This window comes from Danio aesculapii, chromosome 1 (genome assembly GCF_903798145.1).
Source record: "Danio aesculapii chromosome 1, fDanAes4.1, whole genome shotgun sequence".
Classification (NCBI taxonomy): Eukaryota; Metazoa; Chordata; class Actinopteri; order Cypriniformes; family Danionidae; genus Danio; species Danio aesculapii.
The window spans coordinates 35,937,585-35,955,172 of NC_079435.1; the positions used below are offsets into that span (position 1 = coordinate 35,937,585).

General features: G+C 34.9%; 1 protein-coding gene across 1 annotated transcript in view; it reads right to left on the reverse strand.

Moving 5' to 3' along the window:
• tmem131l (transmembrane 131 like) overlaps nucleotides 1-17,588 on the reverse strand; it is a gene marked incomplete at its 5' end in the record, with an annotated part of 42,241 nt that overhangs the window by 7,694 nt on the left and 16,959 nt on the right. The window contains 14 exons of the mRNA XM_056453415.1: nucleotides 33-209; nucleotides 2,889-3,022; nucleotides 3,562-3,692; nucleotides 5,091-5,634; nucleotides 7,973-8,119; nucleotides 8,211-8,396; nucleotides 10,202-10,388; nucleotides 10,586-10,728; nucleotides 13,004-13,119; nucleotides 13,696-13,765; nucleotides 14,295-14,404; nucleotides 15,615-15,684; nucleotides 15,785-15,905; nucleotides 17,427-17,496. Of these exons, the coding sequence (XP_056309390.1) occupies nucleotides 33-209; nucleotides 2,889-3,022; nucleotides 3,562-3,692; nucleotides 5,091-5,634; nucleotides 7,973-8,119; nucleotides 8,211-8,396; nucleotides 10,202-10,388; nucleotides 10,586-10,728; nucleotides 13,004-13,119; nucleotides 13,696-13,765; nucleotides 14,295-14,404; nucleotides 15,615-15,684; nucleotides 15,785-15,905; nucleotides 17,427-17,496 (2,206 nt within the window). The remainder of the gene's footprint in view (nucleotides 1-32; nucleotides 210-2,888; nucleotides 3,023-3,561; nucleotides 3,693-5,090; nucleotides 5,635-7,972; nucleotides 8,120-8,210; nucleotides 8,397-10,201; nucleotides 10,389-10,585; nucleotides 10,729-13,003; nucleotides 13,120-13,695; nucleotides 13,766-14,294; nucleotides 14,405-15,614; nucleotides 15,685-15,784; nucleotides 15,906-17,426; nucleotides 17,497-17,588) is intronic.

Below are 17,588 nucleotides of genomic sequence, written 5' to 3' on the forward strand. Positions count from 1 at the left end.
GTGTGTTTTAAGCATGCTTATGGATGTCTTACTCCTGCAGGGGTGTCTGTTTGGGTCTCTTTCTCCCTCTATGCTGCTAGCACTGCTCCAGCTGCCCCAGGACCCTCGGCTGGCTCGCACACTGCCTGATGAACTGCTGGAGTCAGAGCCAGATTCCCACTGCAGACGCCGCTCTGGACACTTACGCCTAGGTCTGCCCAAACACGTGCCTGAATGTGTGCAAAAACAAATATTAAAAAAGGCCCAGGGCAGTTAACTCAAACATTAGTTAACAATTAAGTCAACATTCAAATTAAATATATTCACAAAGGGAAAATACAGTAAGTGAGCAATTCAGCTAAATATACATTTATACAATTTTGAAAAAATGGTTTTGGAAGAAGCATCTTCTGTTTACAAATGGTGTTTAGTAGATGAAAATACTAAAAATAGTTTTTTTTCAGGTCAGACACTAAGAAATTGTTTCCCCACATCCCTAACCACCCTCCTGAACACCATTTGGACCAGAAACATCTAATATTGGCTATTTATAATTAAATAAGTACACTAAACGTAAATCCTATGGTTTCTCTCAAAGAGTCTTGGGAAAATAACATTGGTGTTGGTATTGCAGAAGAACAATGGGATAAAAGATGATATTTTAAAGATGGTCCACTCCTCTTCTCTACAGTATGTGCCAGTCATGGCCTAATGCAATGTAAGGTGATCCACAGAGCTCATTTAACCAATGCCAAATTAGCTAAATCTTTTCCTAATAAAAGTGATGCCTGTCATTTATGGTCCAGTGTTTTTGTTAAACTTAATGAAGCTATTAACATAAATCTAGACCCTTTACAATTGTAAACCCTTGACAGCCCTTTTTGGTATTTCAGAGAAAGATTTAACTTGACTGTTGACTGTCCTCCATCACATGACATGTGGATCTGAGAAATCTTCAGCTGCACAAAACTTGAGAAGTTAAGATGCTTAGACCTGGAACCCTGTTTTAGACTACATCAAAGGCTTACCCAGTTCAGTTAACATCAGCTCTAATTCACAGTAAATTACTGGAAAGAGGAAACATTGACTCTTTAACGTGAATTTTGCATTTTTTTCTTTCCCTTTTTTACTTTATCTTAAACTTGCTCTAATATTATTATTTTTTTTTTTAACAGATTATTTTTTTCCATTTCACTTCTTTTTTTCATTTTTAATTCTTTGTTTAATTTTTTTACATTTATTTTTCTCTTAGAGGATATGTTTGTTTTTAATTTTATTTTGAGGGGATAGTGGGAAAACAAGAAAATTAAGACAGTCTGTAAGTTTTCCTATGTTGTGTTGTATACTATGTACGGTCTTGTTAAACACCAATAAAAATATATACATTTATTAAAAAATAATAACGTTGTGAAACATTACAAATGAAAATACCCCTTTTTGACTTTTCGTATATTTTAGATTTATTTATGGAAGTTTCAGCAGGCATTACTACTCGTCATTAGTGTCACAATAAAAGATCAATACTGAAAAAATCTGTGATGCTACCATAGACTGTAAAATATATGGACGGAGCATCCGTGACGTCACCCATAGGTTTCTGAACACTGCAAAAGAAGCTACAAGTAGGCGCGGCCAACCGTCGCCATTTTGTTCGCGCGTCATCGCACCCACGGCGAGATACCAAAAAAGGGCAAAGAGGCGGAGAGTGGGCGGAGCTACAGACGCCTGCTGGCACTTTGCTTAGACCTGGCAGACAGACTTTACTTTGGGAGAAACGCTTGATACTTTATTACCTGCGACTCGTTTGTGTTCTGACCACATGTGCTTGGCTGTACATTATATCAATAAAGTGTTTAGACTTTTAAAAACACTGCTGTAATACATTGAGCCACTAAACATTGTTCTTATGACGTTTTTCTACAGGAGGAAAACGTGAATTACTTCCAAACACTTCAAACATAGTCTGTGTTAGTAAATGCAAGACTATTGATGAACTCCAGGCACAACACTGTATGATAACGCTTCAGATGACTGTTCTAGAGCCTACAGCTAATCAATCTGTCACATTCTGGAGTGCTTTACGGGTCTAATGAAAAATATAAATGATCTTAAATAAAACACACACATTTATAGAGATGGTATACAAGTATACAACTTTACTCACATGGGAAACGAGGCCACGTGAATGGTTTGTGAGCACAATTAAGTGCACACAGCATCCCATATCATCTGATAATTGTAAGAAATAAGTCCAAAAGGCAGCTGACTGTGTAAAGCCACATAAAACAACACAAAAATACGATGAATATGCCGAGATCAGTGGCTAATCTGCCGGATTCAGCTGAGGTGAAGTGACGGCAACCAGCGAGACCTAGCTGTCACTCAAGTGGCCACGCCCTAAATTATGCAAACATAATATAACCTAAAATAAAGGAAATGAATGAGTTATAAAAAAATTCACCCCCCTCACAGTCATGGAGGGTAATAATAGCTATATGAACCAAAATCGTTCTTTGTACCAGGCTGTAAACACCTTTTCTGTTGTAAAGTTGGCCATTCTAACAGTGGGCTCAATTGCCACTTGCTCTATTATGGAGCCAGGACTAGCGGAATTTTGATGAATTGCAGTTTCAGTTACATCCGTATTGGCTTCCAGAGAGAGAGCGGGAGGTTGCCGCTTGGATGCTACTCAAAAGCATGGGGTAACTTTTAAAAAATAAATTATTATAATTAAATATTACTTTGACTTAACATGAAATAAAGTGACAAAAAATAACTATAATTATATCAAGATTTCTATATCAAATAGATAAGAAATGTTAATAGTAAAAAATGTTTCCTAAGCAACATGCTTCGGAAAGTGATGCTCCACTGTGAAAATTAATGCTGTTAATTTTGTATGTCCTCACCGCTGTGTTTGAGAGGACTATCTGTGTTTGCTCCTGTTTTAGGAAGTTCCGGTTTGGCATTTCGTGTTCTAGCAGCAGCACGTGGAGGTTCTCTCTCACTCTCTGTCACCATGACAACACTGTTTTCAGGAAGCCTGTTGGAATACAAACAAAACAAATTAAAAATAAAACGGCTGTTGTAGTTTATTTCCATACTGCATGCTTTTTCAGATACAGATGCAACAATCCATAAACCATTTAATAAAATGTGTGTGTATAAATACAATAGTGTGAAAAAGTGTTTACCCCTTTACTAATTTCTTTTTTGCATATGTCACACTTTGATGTTTTAGATCAAACAAATAAATTTAAATATAAATAGTAAATGCATCATGCAGTTTTTAAAGGTTTTTATTATTAAAGCATTAATATTAAGAACATTTTTTATAAAATGATAGAACATTTGTAATCATTCCATCAGAAATCAGATTTTGTTTCAGGAAATGTGTGTACTAGAAAATAAGTTATATCTAAGCCATTTTTATGAGCAGGGAAATGTAAATGAGGCAATTTTAGTAAAAGTTCATAATTAGGAGGCTTGCATGTTTTATTGAAGATCTGTTATGCACATTTTTTTCTAGGGAAAAAACTAAATTATTCAAAACATTTTTATGGCTTCATGACAGATACTCACCCAGGGATGAGCTCTGGTGCCTTCTTGCGACTCCTGCCCGCGTTTTTCTTTATTTTGTTGTTAGAAGCAGAAACCCCAAGTTCTGCATCTTTCTCTGTTCTTTTCTTTTGACTGCAGCCTCTTTCTGTTTTCTGAGACACAAACAATTCAATTGTCTAAGTGATGTAAAAACTCTTTGATAAAACATAAGCAGATAGTAGTGTTACAGGTGCAGTGTGTAGGATTGACTACTGGTTGAACAAGATATTGTAGTCCAAATTCAAAATATTGGAGTTTTTTTTTTCTCTTTAAAAAATGCAGGTTGACAGATTGGCGAATGTGCCTGACGACTGAGCCTTACAACGCTACAAGCTGCTCAGCTAATGTTTACCTTTGTAATATTTATTTTATTTGCTAATTAAAAACCACCTTATGTGGATTTTTATAACTGTGAGGGGGTTATTGCACACTGAATGCGAATTTTTCCTCTGTAATTTTCGCATGTTAAAAATTAAACTCGACCCCACGTTGTGTCAGTCCTTTTGAAACACTGCCTCTGAAACTTTTGTCCGTCATAAAAATAAAAATAAATAAATAAAATAAAATCAAATTGGGTTTGATTTTTGCCGCTTTTTGCATCAGAAAAAACACTCTGAGATATGTTTTGACAGTTCAGAGCCACCTCTCCCTGCTGTTGTTTGGTGTGTGTGTGTCCAAACATTTGACGTACTGCCCATAGACATTATAATAGAAAGCATGGTCCGCTTTCCGTTATTATGACGTCTATAGGTACTGCCAGTCTCTGTTAAGGATTTTTTGTTTACGTGAATGTGTGACATATCACAAGCAATGTATCAAAAAGCCATGGATTTCCTGAAATAAACTTTTCAGGATAATCCAGCACAGCTCTTTGATAATGAACTGAACTCTTCTTTCTCTCTATAGAGCATTGGATGAACACAATATGTAGCCTATTATTCTTTCTTTTTCTACTTTGCATAAGAGAACAAAGTATCATTGCTTGCACTGACTCTGGAGCATTTTTTCATAATGGATTAATTAATATGCATCGATTTCAGTGTGCAAGGTTTGTTTTTGTGACGAATTGTTCACATATGAATACGAAAAAAATGCATAGGATAATTTCAGACTGCAGTGTGCAAAGACCTTGAATCTGTATCTCATTTTGTAGGCTGCTACTATGCTGCGGAGGTCATATTTTAAGCTGTGTTTTCCAGCAAGGCAACCAAAGGTGCCAAAATATAATTTGGTAAACTGGCAGTGGGCAGAGTTACACAAAACCAAAACCAGGAGACACATTCCGATGTGGAACATACATTTTCAAACAGAGAATAACTGACTTTAGCATTGTTTTTCAGATAAACAATTATGTTCACGTAATATGCTTGCAGGTATTTAAGAATCTGCAAACAAATCTTTATTTTTATATTTTTTCAAAAAGAATCAGTATTTTTAAGCTTTAGCAAAGTCCAAAACATACACACAGCACCTTTAAATAAAATGCTGTCTGTCTTTATGATGGATCTTACCTCTTCATCTAGATGATCCCTTTTATCTGCGCTGGTTTTTCTTTTACATTCCTCATTTTCCATCACGTCGCCTGCAGGCTGAGGGACTCGGTTTGCTGTGATGTTTTCAGGTAATCCAGGAAGTGTTTCCATGGGAAACATAACAGCTGGCAAGACCTTCTCTTCCTTGGATTCTCTAAAGTGCTCTTTCTTCTCGACATGGAGAAGGGCTTCGTCTAATATATCATTATTGTTGTTGTTGTTATTACAAATTTCTGGGTCCAATTCAAAAGTGTGATCTTTATCTTCATTGGTAGGAGAGCAACAGAAGTCAGTGGTAGCAGAAACAGTAGCAGCCACAGTCGCAGGGCTGTTTTTGTATCTGCTGTAGAGTAATGAAACCTTAGTCTGCTTCTTTGGAGGCTGAGAAGAACCTCCAGAGCTCTTCCTGGATGAAGGCTGCAACCGAACTGATCCATTGGCTACAGCTGGAGATCCTCTGCCTTTGCCTTTATCAGACGGATGGCTTGTGTCAGTGTAGTTCTTACAACTGCCTTTTCCTCGACTGAAAAATAAATTACAAAAAAAAACTTTCATAAAAAAAGGGATCCAATTAAAACCTTGCAAACTGAAGAAAACAAGTATCCTAGAATTCATGGTTTAACAATAATCATAGAAATAAAATATACAAAACAACTATCTAACATCTTGCATACTAACATATTTATCAGTACAGTAATAATATTGGTTTTTATGACGGATTATCTAATTAATGAATTTGACACCTTTGTATTAAATAACAGATTTATTAAACAAACTAGTGGTGTAAATATAATATAATATAATATAATATAACCAGGCATGTGATCAGCCGAAATCAAAAAAAGGAAGATGAGTTTGTTTTATTTTTGCTAGAATAAAAGCAGTTTTACATTTACTACGAACCATTTTAAGGTCAAAATTATTAGCCTCTTTAAGCCAATTCTTTTTCTGACTGTCTTCAGAACAAACGATTGTTATACAATAACTTGGCTAATTACTCTAACCTGCATAGTTAACCTAATTAACCTATTTAGCCTTTAAATGTCACTTTAAGCTGTATAGAAGTGTCCTGAAAACTATCTAGTCAAATATTATGTAATAATATTGTAGAACAAATGTAGTAATAGTCTATCATCGAAACTTTCAGGTATTAAATTTGAGGTGCCTGACTGTAAGTCTAAATAAATGACACAAGAACAGATTATTTGCAGAGAATAATAATAAATGTGCATCCTGGTTTCATCATGGCAAAGATAAAATAAATCAGTTATTAGAAAGGAGTTATTAAAACTATAATGTTTAGGAGTGTGTTGAAAAAAAAAAATAAAATCTTCTCTCCATTAAACAGAAATTGGGTGGAAAAATAAAAAATAAACAGGGGGGGCTAATACTTCTGACTTCAACTGTGTGTATGTGTATATGTGTTTTTAAATGATAGAAACAATACTTCTAAAAATAATAATAAATAATATTCTTTAAATAAATATTTGATATTGGCCACACAATAATAGTGTAAATTTTTTGTTTCATCAGTTTAAATGTTTAGCAGTTTAATAGTGACCCAAGTAATATTTAACAGGTTTATACAGTACTTTGTACTTCAATGTCAGCACAGATCCACACATTGATGGCCACAAGATGGCACTACTAACTCAGTTTAGTACTCTTGTGTTCATGGAACATCAATTTTCCTGTAATTTAGCGACTCTTTATTCTTTGCTATAAATAAACTACTAGTCAGTCAACAATTTGAACTGCTTTAAGCCATTAAATGGTTTAAAAGCCTTAAAATATTAAGTCCAACTGAATTGAATAGCCTAATATACTTTAACATTTCACCCTCAAAAAAAATCATACATTGCTAAAAAAGAGTTTATCACGTCCCCTTTCCTTCAGTGTAGTTAATAGTTTAAATTAATAATATTTTTTTTTTAAATAAATTAGTAAGTCTATCATCGAAACTTTCAGGTATTAAATTTGAGGTGCCTGACTAAGTCTAAATAAAAGACACAAGAACAGATTATTTGCAGAGAATAATAATAAATGTGCATCCTGGTTTTATTTATAATGTACATAGAGCACACATGTCATGACATGCAATTGTGAGAGCGTAAAAAGTGTGCACAGCCGTGCAGGCATTTAGAACAATTTCATGATCAGCGGCTTCCGTATATCTGAGCACATTATAGGACTACACAATATCATTATACACAATAGTCTAGATTGGTCCACAATTACATGTTCGGAATGAAGCAGTTACTGCTCCTCCTTGTGCACAATGTTGAACACTGAAGGGACAAATGATCAGGTCATCTGCTTTGATGACGATGACTCTCACGATGACCCCTCCCCCCACCCCTGTATAATATAATATAATATAATATAATATAATATAATATAATATAATATAATATAATATAATATAATATAATATAATATAATATAATATAATATAATATAATATAATATAATATAAGAACAGCAATTACAATTTTTAATAAAAATTAATCCTTTTCATTTGTAAAGATATTTGCGTATTGCTTCACACCCTGTGTATATTAAGCAATGTGTAAGCAAGGCGCACAACTAACGCGCTCTGCCCTGGTCTATAGACCTGATTTTATCTGGTCTATTGAACAGTCTATTTAAGTTCCTAAAAATAGCAACGCGCCAGCTATGCGACTCAACACGCATCCTTTTTTAGACCAGAACACCTATGGGCGCACATATGAGCGCAAATGCATTTGCTATTTAAACAGCGTGGCCCTTGGTGTCTAAAATTAGGATGTTTTGTATTATTATTATTATTATTGTTATGATTACTTCAGCAGTCCTAATTCTAAAGAGTGATGCATTCTCACCTGACACCATTTGAAGAGCTGTGGTTAACACTGCTATTTTCGCGAGGTACCGAGTTGTGATTGCTGCGTGGACTTGGCATGGAGAACTCGCTCAGAATGTGTTGAGCTTGATGAAAAGCCATCAGACACACACCAGCCAGAGAGAAACTGCAGGGAGAGCAGGATTTCAATTAAATGCACAGGTCGCTTGAGTGGAATAGCTGTTCATGCGGTAACAGTGTGAATACGGGCTGCTAACCAGGTAAAGGCCAGTGTGATGACCCAGAAAGACTCCTCCCAGCTGGGTCCCGGGACCACCTGAGCACACAGCGGCAGCATGTGGTGAGGAAGAGTCACATTGAGGGTGAAGTGGAAAAAGGAGCCACGCTCTGTCACCAGAGTCAGGTCTCTAATAACCCATGAAGAAGTGAAGTCTGGAGTAAATCTAGAGAGATAAAGAGTGAAAGGTTGAGATGGGGCCAAAAATAACAAGACAAGAAAAACAAAAAACTATACAGTGCTCAGCATAAGAGTACACCCCGCACAATTCTCTCTTTTAAATTAATAAATTGTATAGGATGTTTTACAATATTATATTTGTGCATATACATTAGACTAATGTACTTAGTTTAGTCAGTACTGAACCCAAATCTGGAGCTTATCTAACAAAATAACTTATGATAATGGCCCAAAAACTAGTACAATCAAATTTATGTTATAAAAAAAATATTAAATAAGTTTCAAAAATAGCAAAAATCAAGAGAAACAAAAAAAATTTATACAATTTAGTTGATATGTTGTAATTTGTCATTTAATTTTTTTTTTACAATATTTTGCATGAATTTAAATGTATTATCTTTCCATTTCTGAAGATGTTCTGTGACTAAAATATTATTTTAATAAATATATCTGTTTAACAAATCGGTTGTTCAAACGCACCAATATATTACCTATATTCACTGAGAAACAGATAAAAATATTCATTTTCAAAATGTACTCAATTATGCTGAGCACTGTATATAGTGTGTATACAGACATGCATATAAGAAAATGATATTCTTGGCATGTTTATATATGGCAGAGTATACACTGAATTAGATCGTTAAAAATTACTGGCATACATCAAGAAACGGAGTTAATTTTTATGCTTTTCAGCTTTGTTTAGAATGTACTACTAAGGTAACAACTCGCACTTCAATGACAAAAATAAAGTAAAAGTTTTTCTTCTTTCAGAGTTCATCTAAACCTGTAGGATGTTTGCTTTGGGTAGTAACATTGTTTAAAAAAATATTTTATGTGCACAAACAGTTTTGAATAGTTCACATTTTTTCCTGTATGTAAAAACAATTTAATAAAATGGAAGTCAATGGGAACTAAAACTGTTGGTTACAATGATTCTTTAAATAATATTCTTCTGTGTACCAAAGTTAGACAAAAACCCAACAGACTGGGAATGCCAAGATGGTGAACAAATAAAGCCAATCTTATTTAGGGCATACTATCTATATAAAAAAAAAGCGAAACAATATAAATTAGGGATGTTCCGATCAGGTTTTTTTGCTCTTGAGTGCAAGTCAGTGTCATTTGATTTTGCATGATTGGGCCCGATTTTAGATCACGTGATCGGATCTGCAAGGAGATTTCACATAACATAATAGTAAACTGTACATGACATCACAACAGCTAAATTCTGATTACATCTAAGGAGGAATCTACCCTGAACTGACACTGTGATTTCATAAAAGTTGTAAAATATATATTCATCATTAGAACCACATTATGTAGATGTGCTAGCAGGGGCTAAATCAAGTATGCCTCAAGGTCAAAACCTTTCCATTGTAGTCCCCCTTGTGGCTGGATGCAGTAAAAGCCATAAATCCTACCTTTTCCATGTAAACCAACGTACACAACTCAAACTCAAAAACCATTTTTTAATCAAAGTTTTAAATTTGTGAGCTTTTAGGAAATTGACTGTCATATTTGTGGGATTTTGTTTGAAAAAAACAATTTGGTATTCACTTTGGTGACATTTTTGCCAGAAACACCGGTTCATTTCCTACCCTGAGCTACACAATGTTATACCATCCTTTACCTGATGTTAAAGGTAAAACTGATTTTATATCATCTCAAAATCCCATCATATTCAACACAAAGCACCAATACAAGAATTGCACTCTGCTCGAACCACTGCTAATACACATTATTTAAACTCTCAGCATGCAAACACACCAGAGCATTTTTAAGACTTACGCAATAGTGATTTCTGAGGAGGAGTTGTAGTCCACTCTGAAGGATCCACAGTGCTGCACTTCAAAACCGTAACCCTGACATTTATATCCATTAATGTTCATGGATACTACAGTCAGTGGCAACTCGCCTGCATTCTCCACTTTAAAGCTTTTCTGGATGGCAAATAAGGGCTTACTTGATCGTAAGCCTGTGGAAAACAATAGAATTCCAAAAATACTGTTAATGAATAAAACATTGTTTCCTCTTTCAATATTATTTATATTCTTTTAGCACAAATTAACCACTTTCTACTTTGTGGATATTTCATTGCTGTATGTTTACAGAATGCCTAGAAGAAATGTTTGTTCTCTAATGAACAGTGATGTCAGGAAACATGTCTCTCACCATCTCTGCACTCCATGAGGGTGGACTGTGGCACATTAAAGCGCAATGAGGCTGCAGGTCCGGGAAGCTTCCCTCCCACCCTCAACATCTCCTTTGCTCCTAATCCTTTTACCAGAACCATGTCAAACACAGTCAGGTTGTTCCTGTTGAAGAACAGATTACAGACATCATTACTGTGTGCTAACAACAAGCAAAAATACTAAAAGAAAGACACAGCCACAGGCAAACAAACAAACAAACAAACAAACAAAAAAAAAAAGCTCTTTATCAACATTCTAGGGGTCAACACAGGGAGTTTGTTCGAAACTCCTGAACCTGAATTTGTATAGCGCTTTTACAATGGGGATCGTGTCAAAGCAGCTTCACATAGAAGATCATAGTAAATTGAAACAGTGTAGTTCAGATTTCAGTGTTTGAGTTCAGTTTAGCTCAGTTCAGTGTGGTTTAAAAATCACTACTGAGAGTCCAAACACTGAAGAGCAATCCATTGGTGCGCAGCTCTACAGGTCCAGAACCAAGCAAGCCAGTGGCGACAGCGACGAGGAACAAACTTCTTTGAATTTTGATAAAGTGAATTAAATTCAAGATTATGCATTCTAATTGAAGTTATAAGATTTTGCCTGCATCATTTTACAGAACAACATTAATCACATTTTGAGGCAAAGCAGACATTTTTTGCAAATAACATTGATTCACCTTAAGTCAAACATTTTCATTGACCTTTCCTGTGATTCCTAGTCTGATTAGACAACTAAACTAAATATTACGTTTTTTAGAGTTAATCGCTGCATTCCATTTAAAAATAATAAATAACTAATAAGAAAATATTTGTTTAATTACAGAATGATTCAAAATTTTTGCACAAATCTCTTTCATAAAGGATTCAGTAACATGCTTAATTTTAAGAATTAAAAAAAACAATACTTTTTAACAAGGACTGGTGTATCGATGAGATTGATAGAATCTTTATTTGAAGTCACTGTGATTTATATCCAAATCATGAAATGTTCTTTCAGGTCTATTGTGATTATAAGACTGTTTACAACTAAATAACTAATGGTGCCATGTTAATAAAAACACTAATTCATAACTTTATATGGCAACAGCTTTCTGAAGGTCAGCAGCAGCATGAACATGAATTGCAATGTTTACTGTGATTATACTTGCAAACTTGACTAAAGTTCACATAAATCAGAAGTTGTTTATTTCAGTACGATGACATATTCCCAAGTGAAATGGAAAATTTAATAGGGGTGGGATTTTATTTTTGCACCTCTCAGCTTTTATTTGCAGCAAATTAACAGTGGGAGAGGTGTGGTTAAACTTTGAATGATTTCATTTTGATTTCAAGGCAACTTTAATATATAAAGCTGAATTATTGTCATTTAGGAATAAGATCAAATCGTTTTTAAGATTACATGCAAATATGAGAGTTTTGAGAATTTTTTGCAGGGGTGTGAACCTACACTGGTCATGCCATCGATTCGGTTCACTTTGATATCTCAGTGCATCACGGTGCATTGACTATGCTTTCCATGCACAATTATATTTTTCTTCACAACACAAGAATTCTTGAATTTAAATCTTTAAATATATTTATACAGGATATTATTTGTAATACAATGTTGTCTTTTAATACAGCAGTCAGATATATGAACTGTACCTTTAATTTTACCTGCTCAAAAAAACACTTTTTTTAAAATGTTTTAAACAAAACTCAAATACAACCACAGAAGACAACATGAGCATTTATAGCAAATAAACTAATGTAAATATTATTCTGCTTGCTTTTTGAGTGTTGTTGAGCGTGTTCTTGCATCCCTATGATTGGTCATTGTGTTAACAAGCTCAACAGAAAGGGTTGTGACCAGCTCTAAAACTGTCAGCGCTGTTCACCGATGAGTGACGCGGACACTGAAAAATGTGTGGTAACAGTCTTTCTGCGCGTAATAAAGTTCACATTGCGCAGCTATCACAGCTGATTAATAATAGACGCTGTGGAGAAAACTCACTCTAGACACACTCATGTCAGGATCCACAAGTATCACTTTAATATTGATAGAGGAGAGTTTAAAAGTCCAAATTGTGGGAGGGACAGAGAGGGCAGACACAGAGAGAGAGAGAGAAGTTTCAGGAAATAGTGTCTCCTGGTTCTGCTGTACTTCAGTGTCAGTGAAAGACTGTCCAGCAAACTCACATGCAGTGAATTAACTGCTTTTTAGGTAGTTGGAGCATTTTAATAACTCGTTCTTGCCTCGTTCGAAAAGCATTCACATAGTGCATATGAGAAATGATGTCAGTACGTTATAACCAATGATAATCTATTAATGAACCGATACCATATTGTGCGCGTCTGTATCGCGGTGCATCAAAGAAACAATTAATTTTGACACCCCTATTTTTAGAGCAAAGCAATACCTGATCAGGAGCAGTGAGGTAACTGGCTTGTGTTCTGTGGGTTGATACGCCACAGACACTGTCCTCGACTCCCACGGCTGAAGCAGGAATCTCAGCACACTCCCTCTTTTGCTTTCCTGATGGTAAAAATGAGCGAACTGTAACCAAAATGACTGCAAGAAACATTTACAGCACAATCGATACTTAATAGTAGTGATTAGTAGGCCCGCACAGAATCTGCGCGCACAGAATTCCCCAGATTTTCCACAAAATTCAGCAGATTTTAGCCCATCATTAATTCTGTTTATTTACTTGAGTAAATGTGTGTAAATCTATATTTATTACGTTTTTAAATTAATTACTGTAATATTATTGACTAATATGATAATGTTCATCTGATTTATGTACAATGCAGTTTGTACAGTAATATTTTCTGTCTTTTAGTAGATATATTATATGAGAGACTTGCTTTGTGTTACCAAATAAAATTAATCTAATTGGATTTGCATTTTAAACATTAAATACAAGTTAAAAAGATATAATTTTTTATTTCACATATTAAGGTTTTAGTTATGATAAAGTAATTCCGCAGAATTCTGCAGATTTTTATCAAAATTCTCCACAGAAATGGCAAAAAACGTCCGCAGATTCCGTCTGGCCCTACCTGATTAGTACTTAAATGTAGTGATGCTATTAAATCATCATGACCTCACCTTATGGTTAGCAGCCGACAGCAGAAACTCTGTTGTAGTAATATTCACAGACAGGGGGCTAATATTAAACCTAGAACAAATATATATATGATGTCATTTCAGGTTTCATAAAAAGTCAAATAAAGCATGCAAACTCTTTTAGTAGGTGCAGGATCCAAACAAGACATATGAACATAAACACGAAAAACCCACACTGCTTTAACAATTACCTCTATTTACAAATCAAAACAACAATTCACATTTGTATTCAATAAAGATCTTTGTTGATCAGAATCTTGTAGTTTCATTTAGTACATTCTGGGAATAACGAAATGAAATAAAACGAAATAAAATGCATACATGTTAAAAACAAATAAAAAATGTGGCATAGGAAACAATAGTGACTAAAATTAAACTAAAATTAAAATACTAAATTAGATACAATACAATGAAGATTTTGTTATTGTTTTTTTTTTAAATATTAACAAATTATAAGTTCATAACAACAAAAAAAACGTCATTTCATACAATATTCTCAGATTTAATATTTTTAAAAAAAATTTGTAATTTTTGGGCAAACAGTATTAAGGCATATGAGGGCATGTGTTTACAGTATGTACCATTTGGTAAGCATGTCGAGTGCTTCAAGTGGAACTGGGTATGAGGAGAGGATTCGGATCTCCACAGAAATCACTGAACCCGTCGGGTTTTTCAGAGTAAAATTTTTAACCTGGAGGAAAAAAAAAAACAACAACTATATGATTCACATAATAGTCTTACACCAGGGGTGTAGGGTTGGGCGATGTTGACTAATTTGGCATCGTACGATATCTAATGTGAAACGTTGCGATGGACGATGGCATCGTTATCATAGGCAGTGGTGAATCAATTATTTATGAGTAATTAATAAATTCATAACGAATAAATTATTTGTACCCTACCATTTCAACTACCTGACCCGCATGGTCTTTGTTTTACCCATAAACAAATCATAAATAAATAAAGATAAGTTACACACAAATTACCACCTGTCAATCATTTTTTCCGCGGGACTCTTGCATGAATAGGCAGAGTGATCAGTGTCGTTATAATGGTGTCCACAAACTTGGTTGGTAAAAAATGTGCCCAACAAACAGTATCTGAGGTTTTCACTAAAATTACGAAGTACAAGTAAAGTGAAAGATTGAAGCAGTGTACTGACGCTGTGACACGTTACCTGATAGATTCAAAAGATCGAAGAGTCGTTAGATAGAGACAAGATGAATTAAATATCACGTTTAACAACTACAGTGAGACGCAATCCAGCGGTACATCCTGGATGACCTGTCCGACATGCACTGTTCTGCCATTTTAAAATGCCATTTTAAAACGAAGACATATTAGTGTAAACGGGGCCTAAGTGTGTATTTTTCTCGAGCGGGTTCTCGTGTTGTCTATTGGCCATCGGCGATGGACGATGACATCGTCTATTAGCCCAACCCTACAGGGGTGTCAACCTCCTGGAGCGCCGCAGCCCTGCACAGTTTAGTTCCAACACTATTTCAATACACTTACCTGGGGGTTTAAAACTAGCCTGAAGGACTCAATTAGACTGATCAGGTGCATTTAATTATTGTTAAAGCTAAACTGTGCAGAGTTGCGGCCCTCCAGGATTCCAGTTTGACACCTGTGTCTTATACAAATTAAATGTAGAATGTAAAATTTTATGATTGACATGAGCAACCCATGTGACGCATCAAAATGTGATATTTAATAGCCATTTGAAGATTCTTACAGTACTTGAAAACGAGTGTTTTTGCTACACTGCTGGGGTATTAAAACACAGCACTTCCATTGACAACAGCAGAAAAAACAACAACTCTCATCTCGTATTTCTGCAGTCCAAAAACGCTTCGCTTGACACACGTCATAAAATGATTTTTTTTTTTTTATTTGCATACCTTACTATCATTAACAGGTGTGGCACCAAAGTCTAGGGGTGAGGAGTGATCTTCAGGAAGTCTAGGCCACCTGAAGGCAGAGAAACATTTATGTAAAGAAACTGTATTTACATGTGCAGTGTATGTGTATGTTTGAATAGCACACAAAATGCCAAGCCTTTAGTGTTCACCTGCAGGAGAGCTCTTTGCTACAGTGCCAACGACTGCACAGGGCAGAGGCCAGACTGCTGTCCACTCTCCAGAGTGAAGAGGAGGATTCTGGGAGAAGTGATTGCTGCCACTCTGCACGTCCTGCACACAAGAACATTCAATATTTATTTATTTACATTTTTTAAAAGATAATATTTAAAATATTAAAGCAGGTCCTGGAGGTCACTGTTCTGCAGAGTTTAGCTCCATTTTGCCTCAACACACCTGTCTGGATGTTTTGAGCTAGACAAGTGAGAGTTTGATTTTCTGGTTCATGAGTTTCATTAGGGTTAGAAGCTAAAACATGAAAGACAGCACTCCTTCAGGACCAGTAGCAGGATTGGGCCCTCCTGACAACAGGCAATTTATATGACAAGATCACTACTCTGAAGGTTACTAAATGACTTTAGTCTACCAATAATTCACTACCAATGGTTGTTACAAACCCATGTACATTTGTGCAGGAGATGGGAGAAGATGGGAGTCACTGATGACTTGTTTCAGGAAATTCAGGAATTATTTTGATATTTTAAACTTTTCATTTTAAATCTGTGATTTCTAGACCTGTAAAATGTCATTTAATAAAATCTTAAAACAACTAAGATCTAAAATATTTTATCAGGAAAAAACTGCAAAATAAAAAATCTTATTACAAATCAACACCAAAACATCACGACTGACTTGTCAAAGTCACGGGATATTTTAGAATTTCATGGAATTTTAAAAGGTCTATTCCAAGTATTGGGTGTCAGGGAATTTGTTTAGTCCAAGTTATGAAAAGTCAGGGAATTTTTGTTTGTCATTTTAAATTTTACTTCCCATTAATTAAAACATTTTTTTTCACATTTTCCTGTTTTTATGGTTAGGTTATGTTCACTGACATTTTATTAATTTTTCTGCTTGGCAACCAGCAATCAAATGCAGAACCTGAAATACAGTCAGAATTCATGATTTTTGCAGTCTAAAATCACCGTTATTGCGATGCTTTTCTCAAACTTTGTGGCATAATTTACAGCATTTCTTGTGTTGTCTTGCTGTGAAAATATACACAAAATTACACATCATAGTTCTTCATTTATATTTTTTCACCTCAAGAACAATTGTTTTTTCCACGAAATAAATTTTTTTTTTTAAGATAAAAAGCATAAAGAAATGGTGAAAAAAACAAAATCACAAAATACAGAAACCTGTTAGTTTATGGATATTGTTTTACAGTGTGGCCAAAAATTGCAGGAAATCAAAAAAGAAATCCAAGCTCCTCTGATTTCACAGAATCACAAAATTTTAGAAGCTCAACCCAACAGCTGCCTAGCTGCCTAAGACATGGCAATTCAGCTTTTTAGTAATAAAAGTCAGAGAAAAGTCAGGGAATTTTTTCATTTGGCTTAAGGTGGGATCACAGCTAGTGCTAGTCTTGTAATTCACTGAAAAACAAAAATGATGTGGAGACCTTAAAAGAAGTTCTAAATTCTCAAGAACTACTTTTTTTTATAGTTGAAAACAAAACTAGGGTTGAGAACAAGTTAATAAACAAGTGGAACTCAACGAAAGGCATAATAAGAGTCTAAAAGGTTGCAAACCACAGGTTTAGAAAAATTCTTAAAAGTTTCCTTTTTGTCTCACCTGCCCTAGACATACGGAGAGGACAGAGTCGTTCACACTCCTCAGAAGACTCAAAAATAACATCTCCCTGCTGAGGAAATAGACATTCATTTAGAAAAAAAGGGTAGCAAAGTTTAGAAGATCAAATAAATCAACTGATAGCATTCTATCTGAAGCCCTATT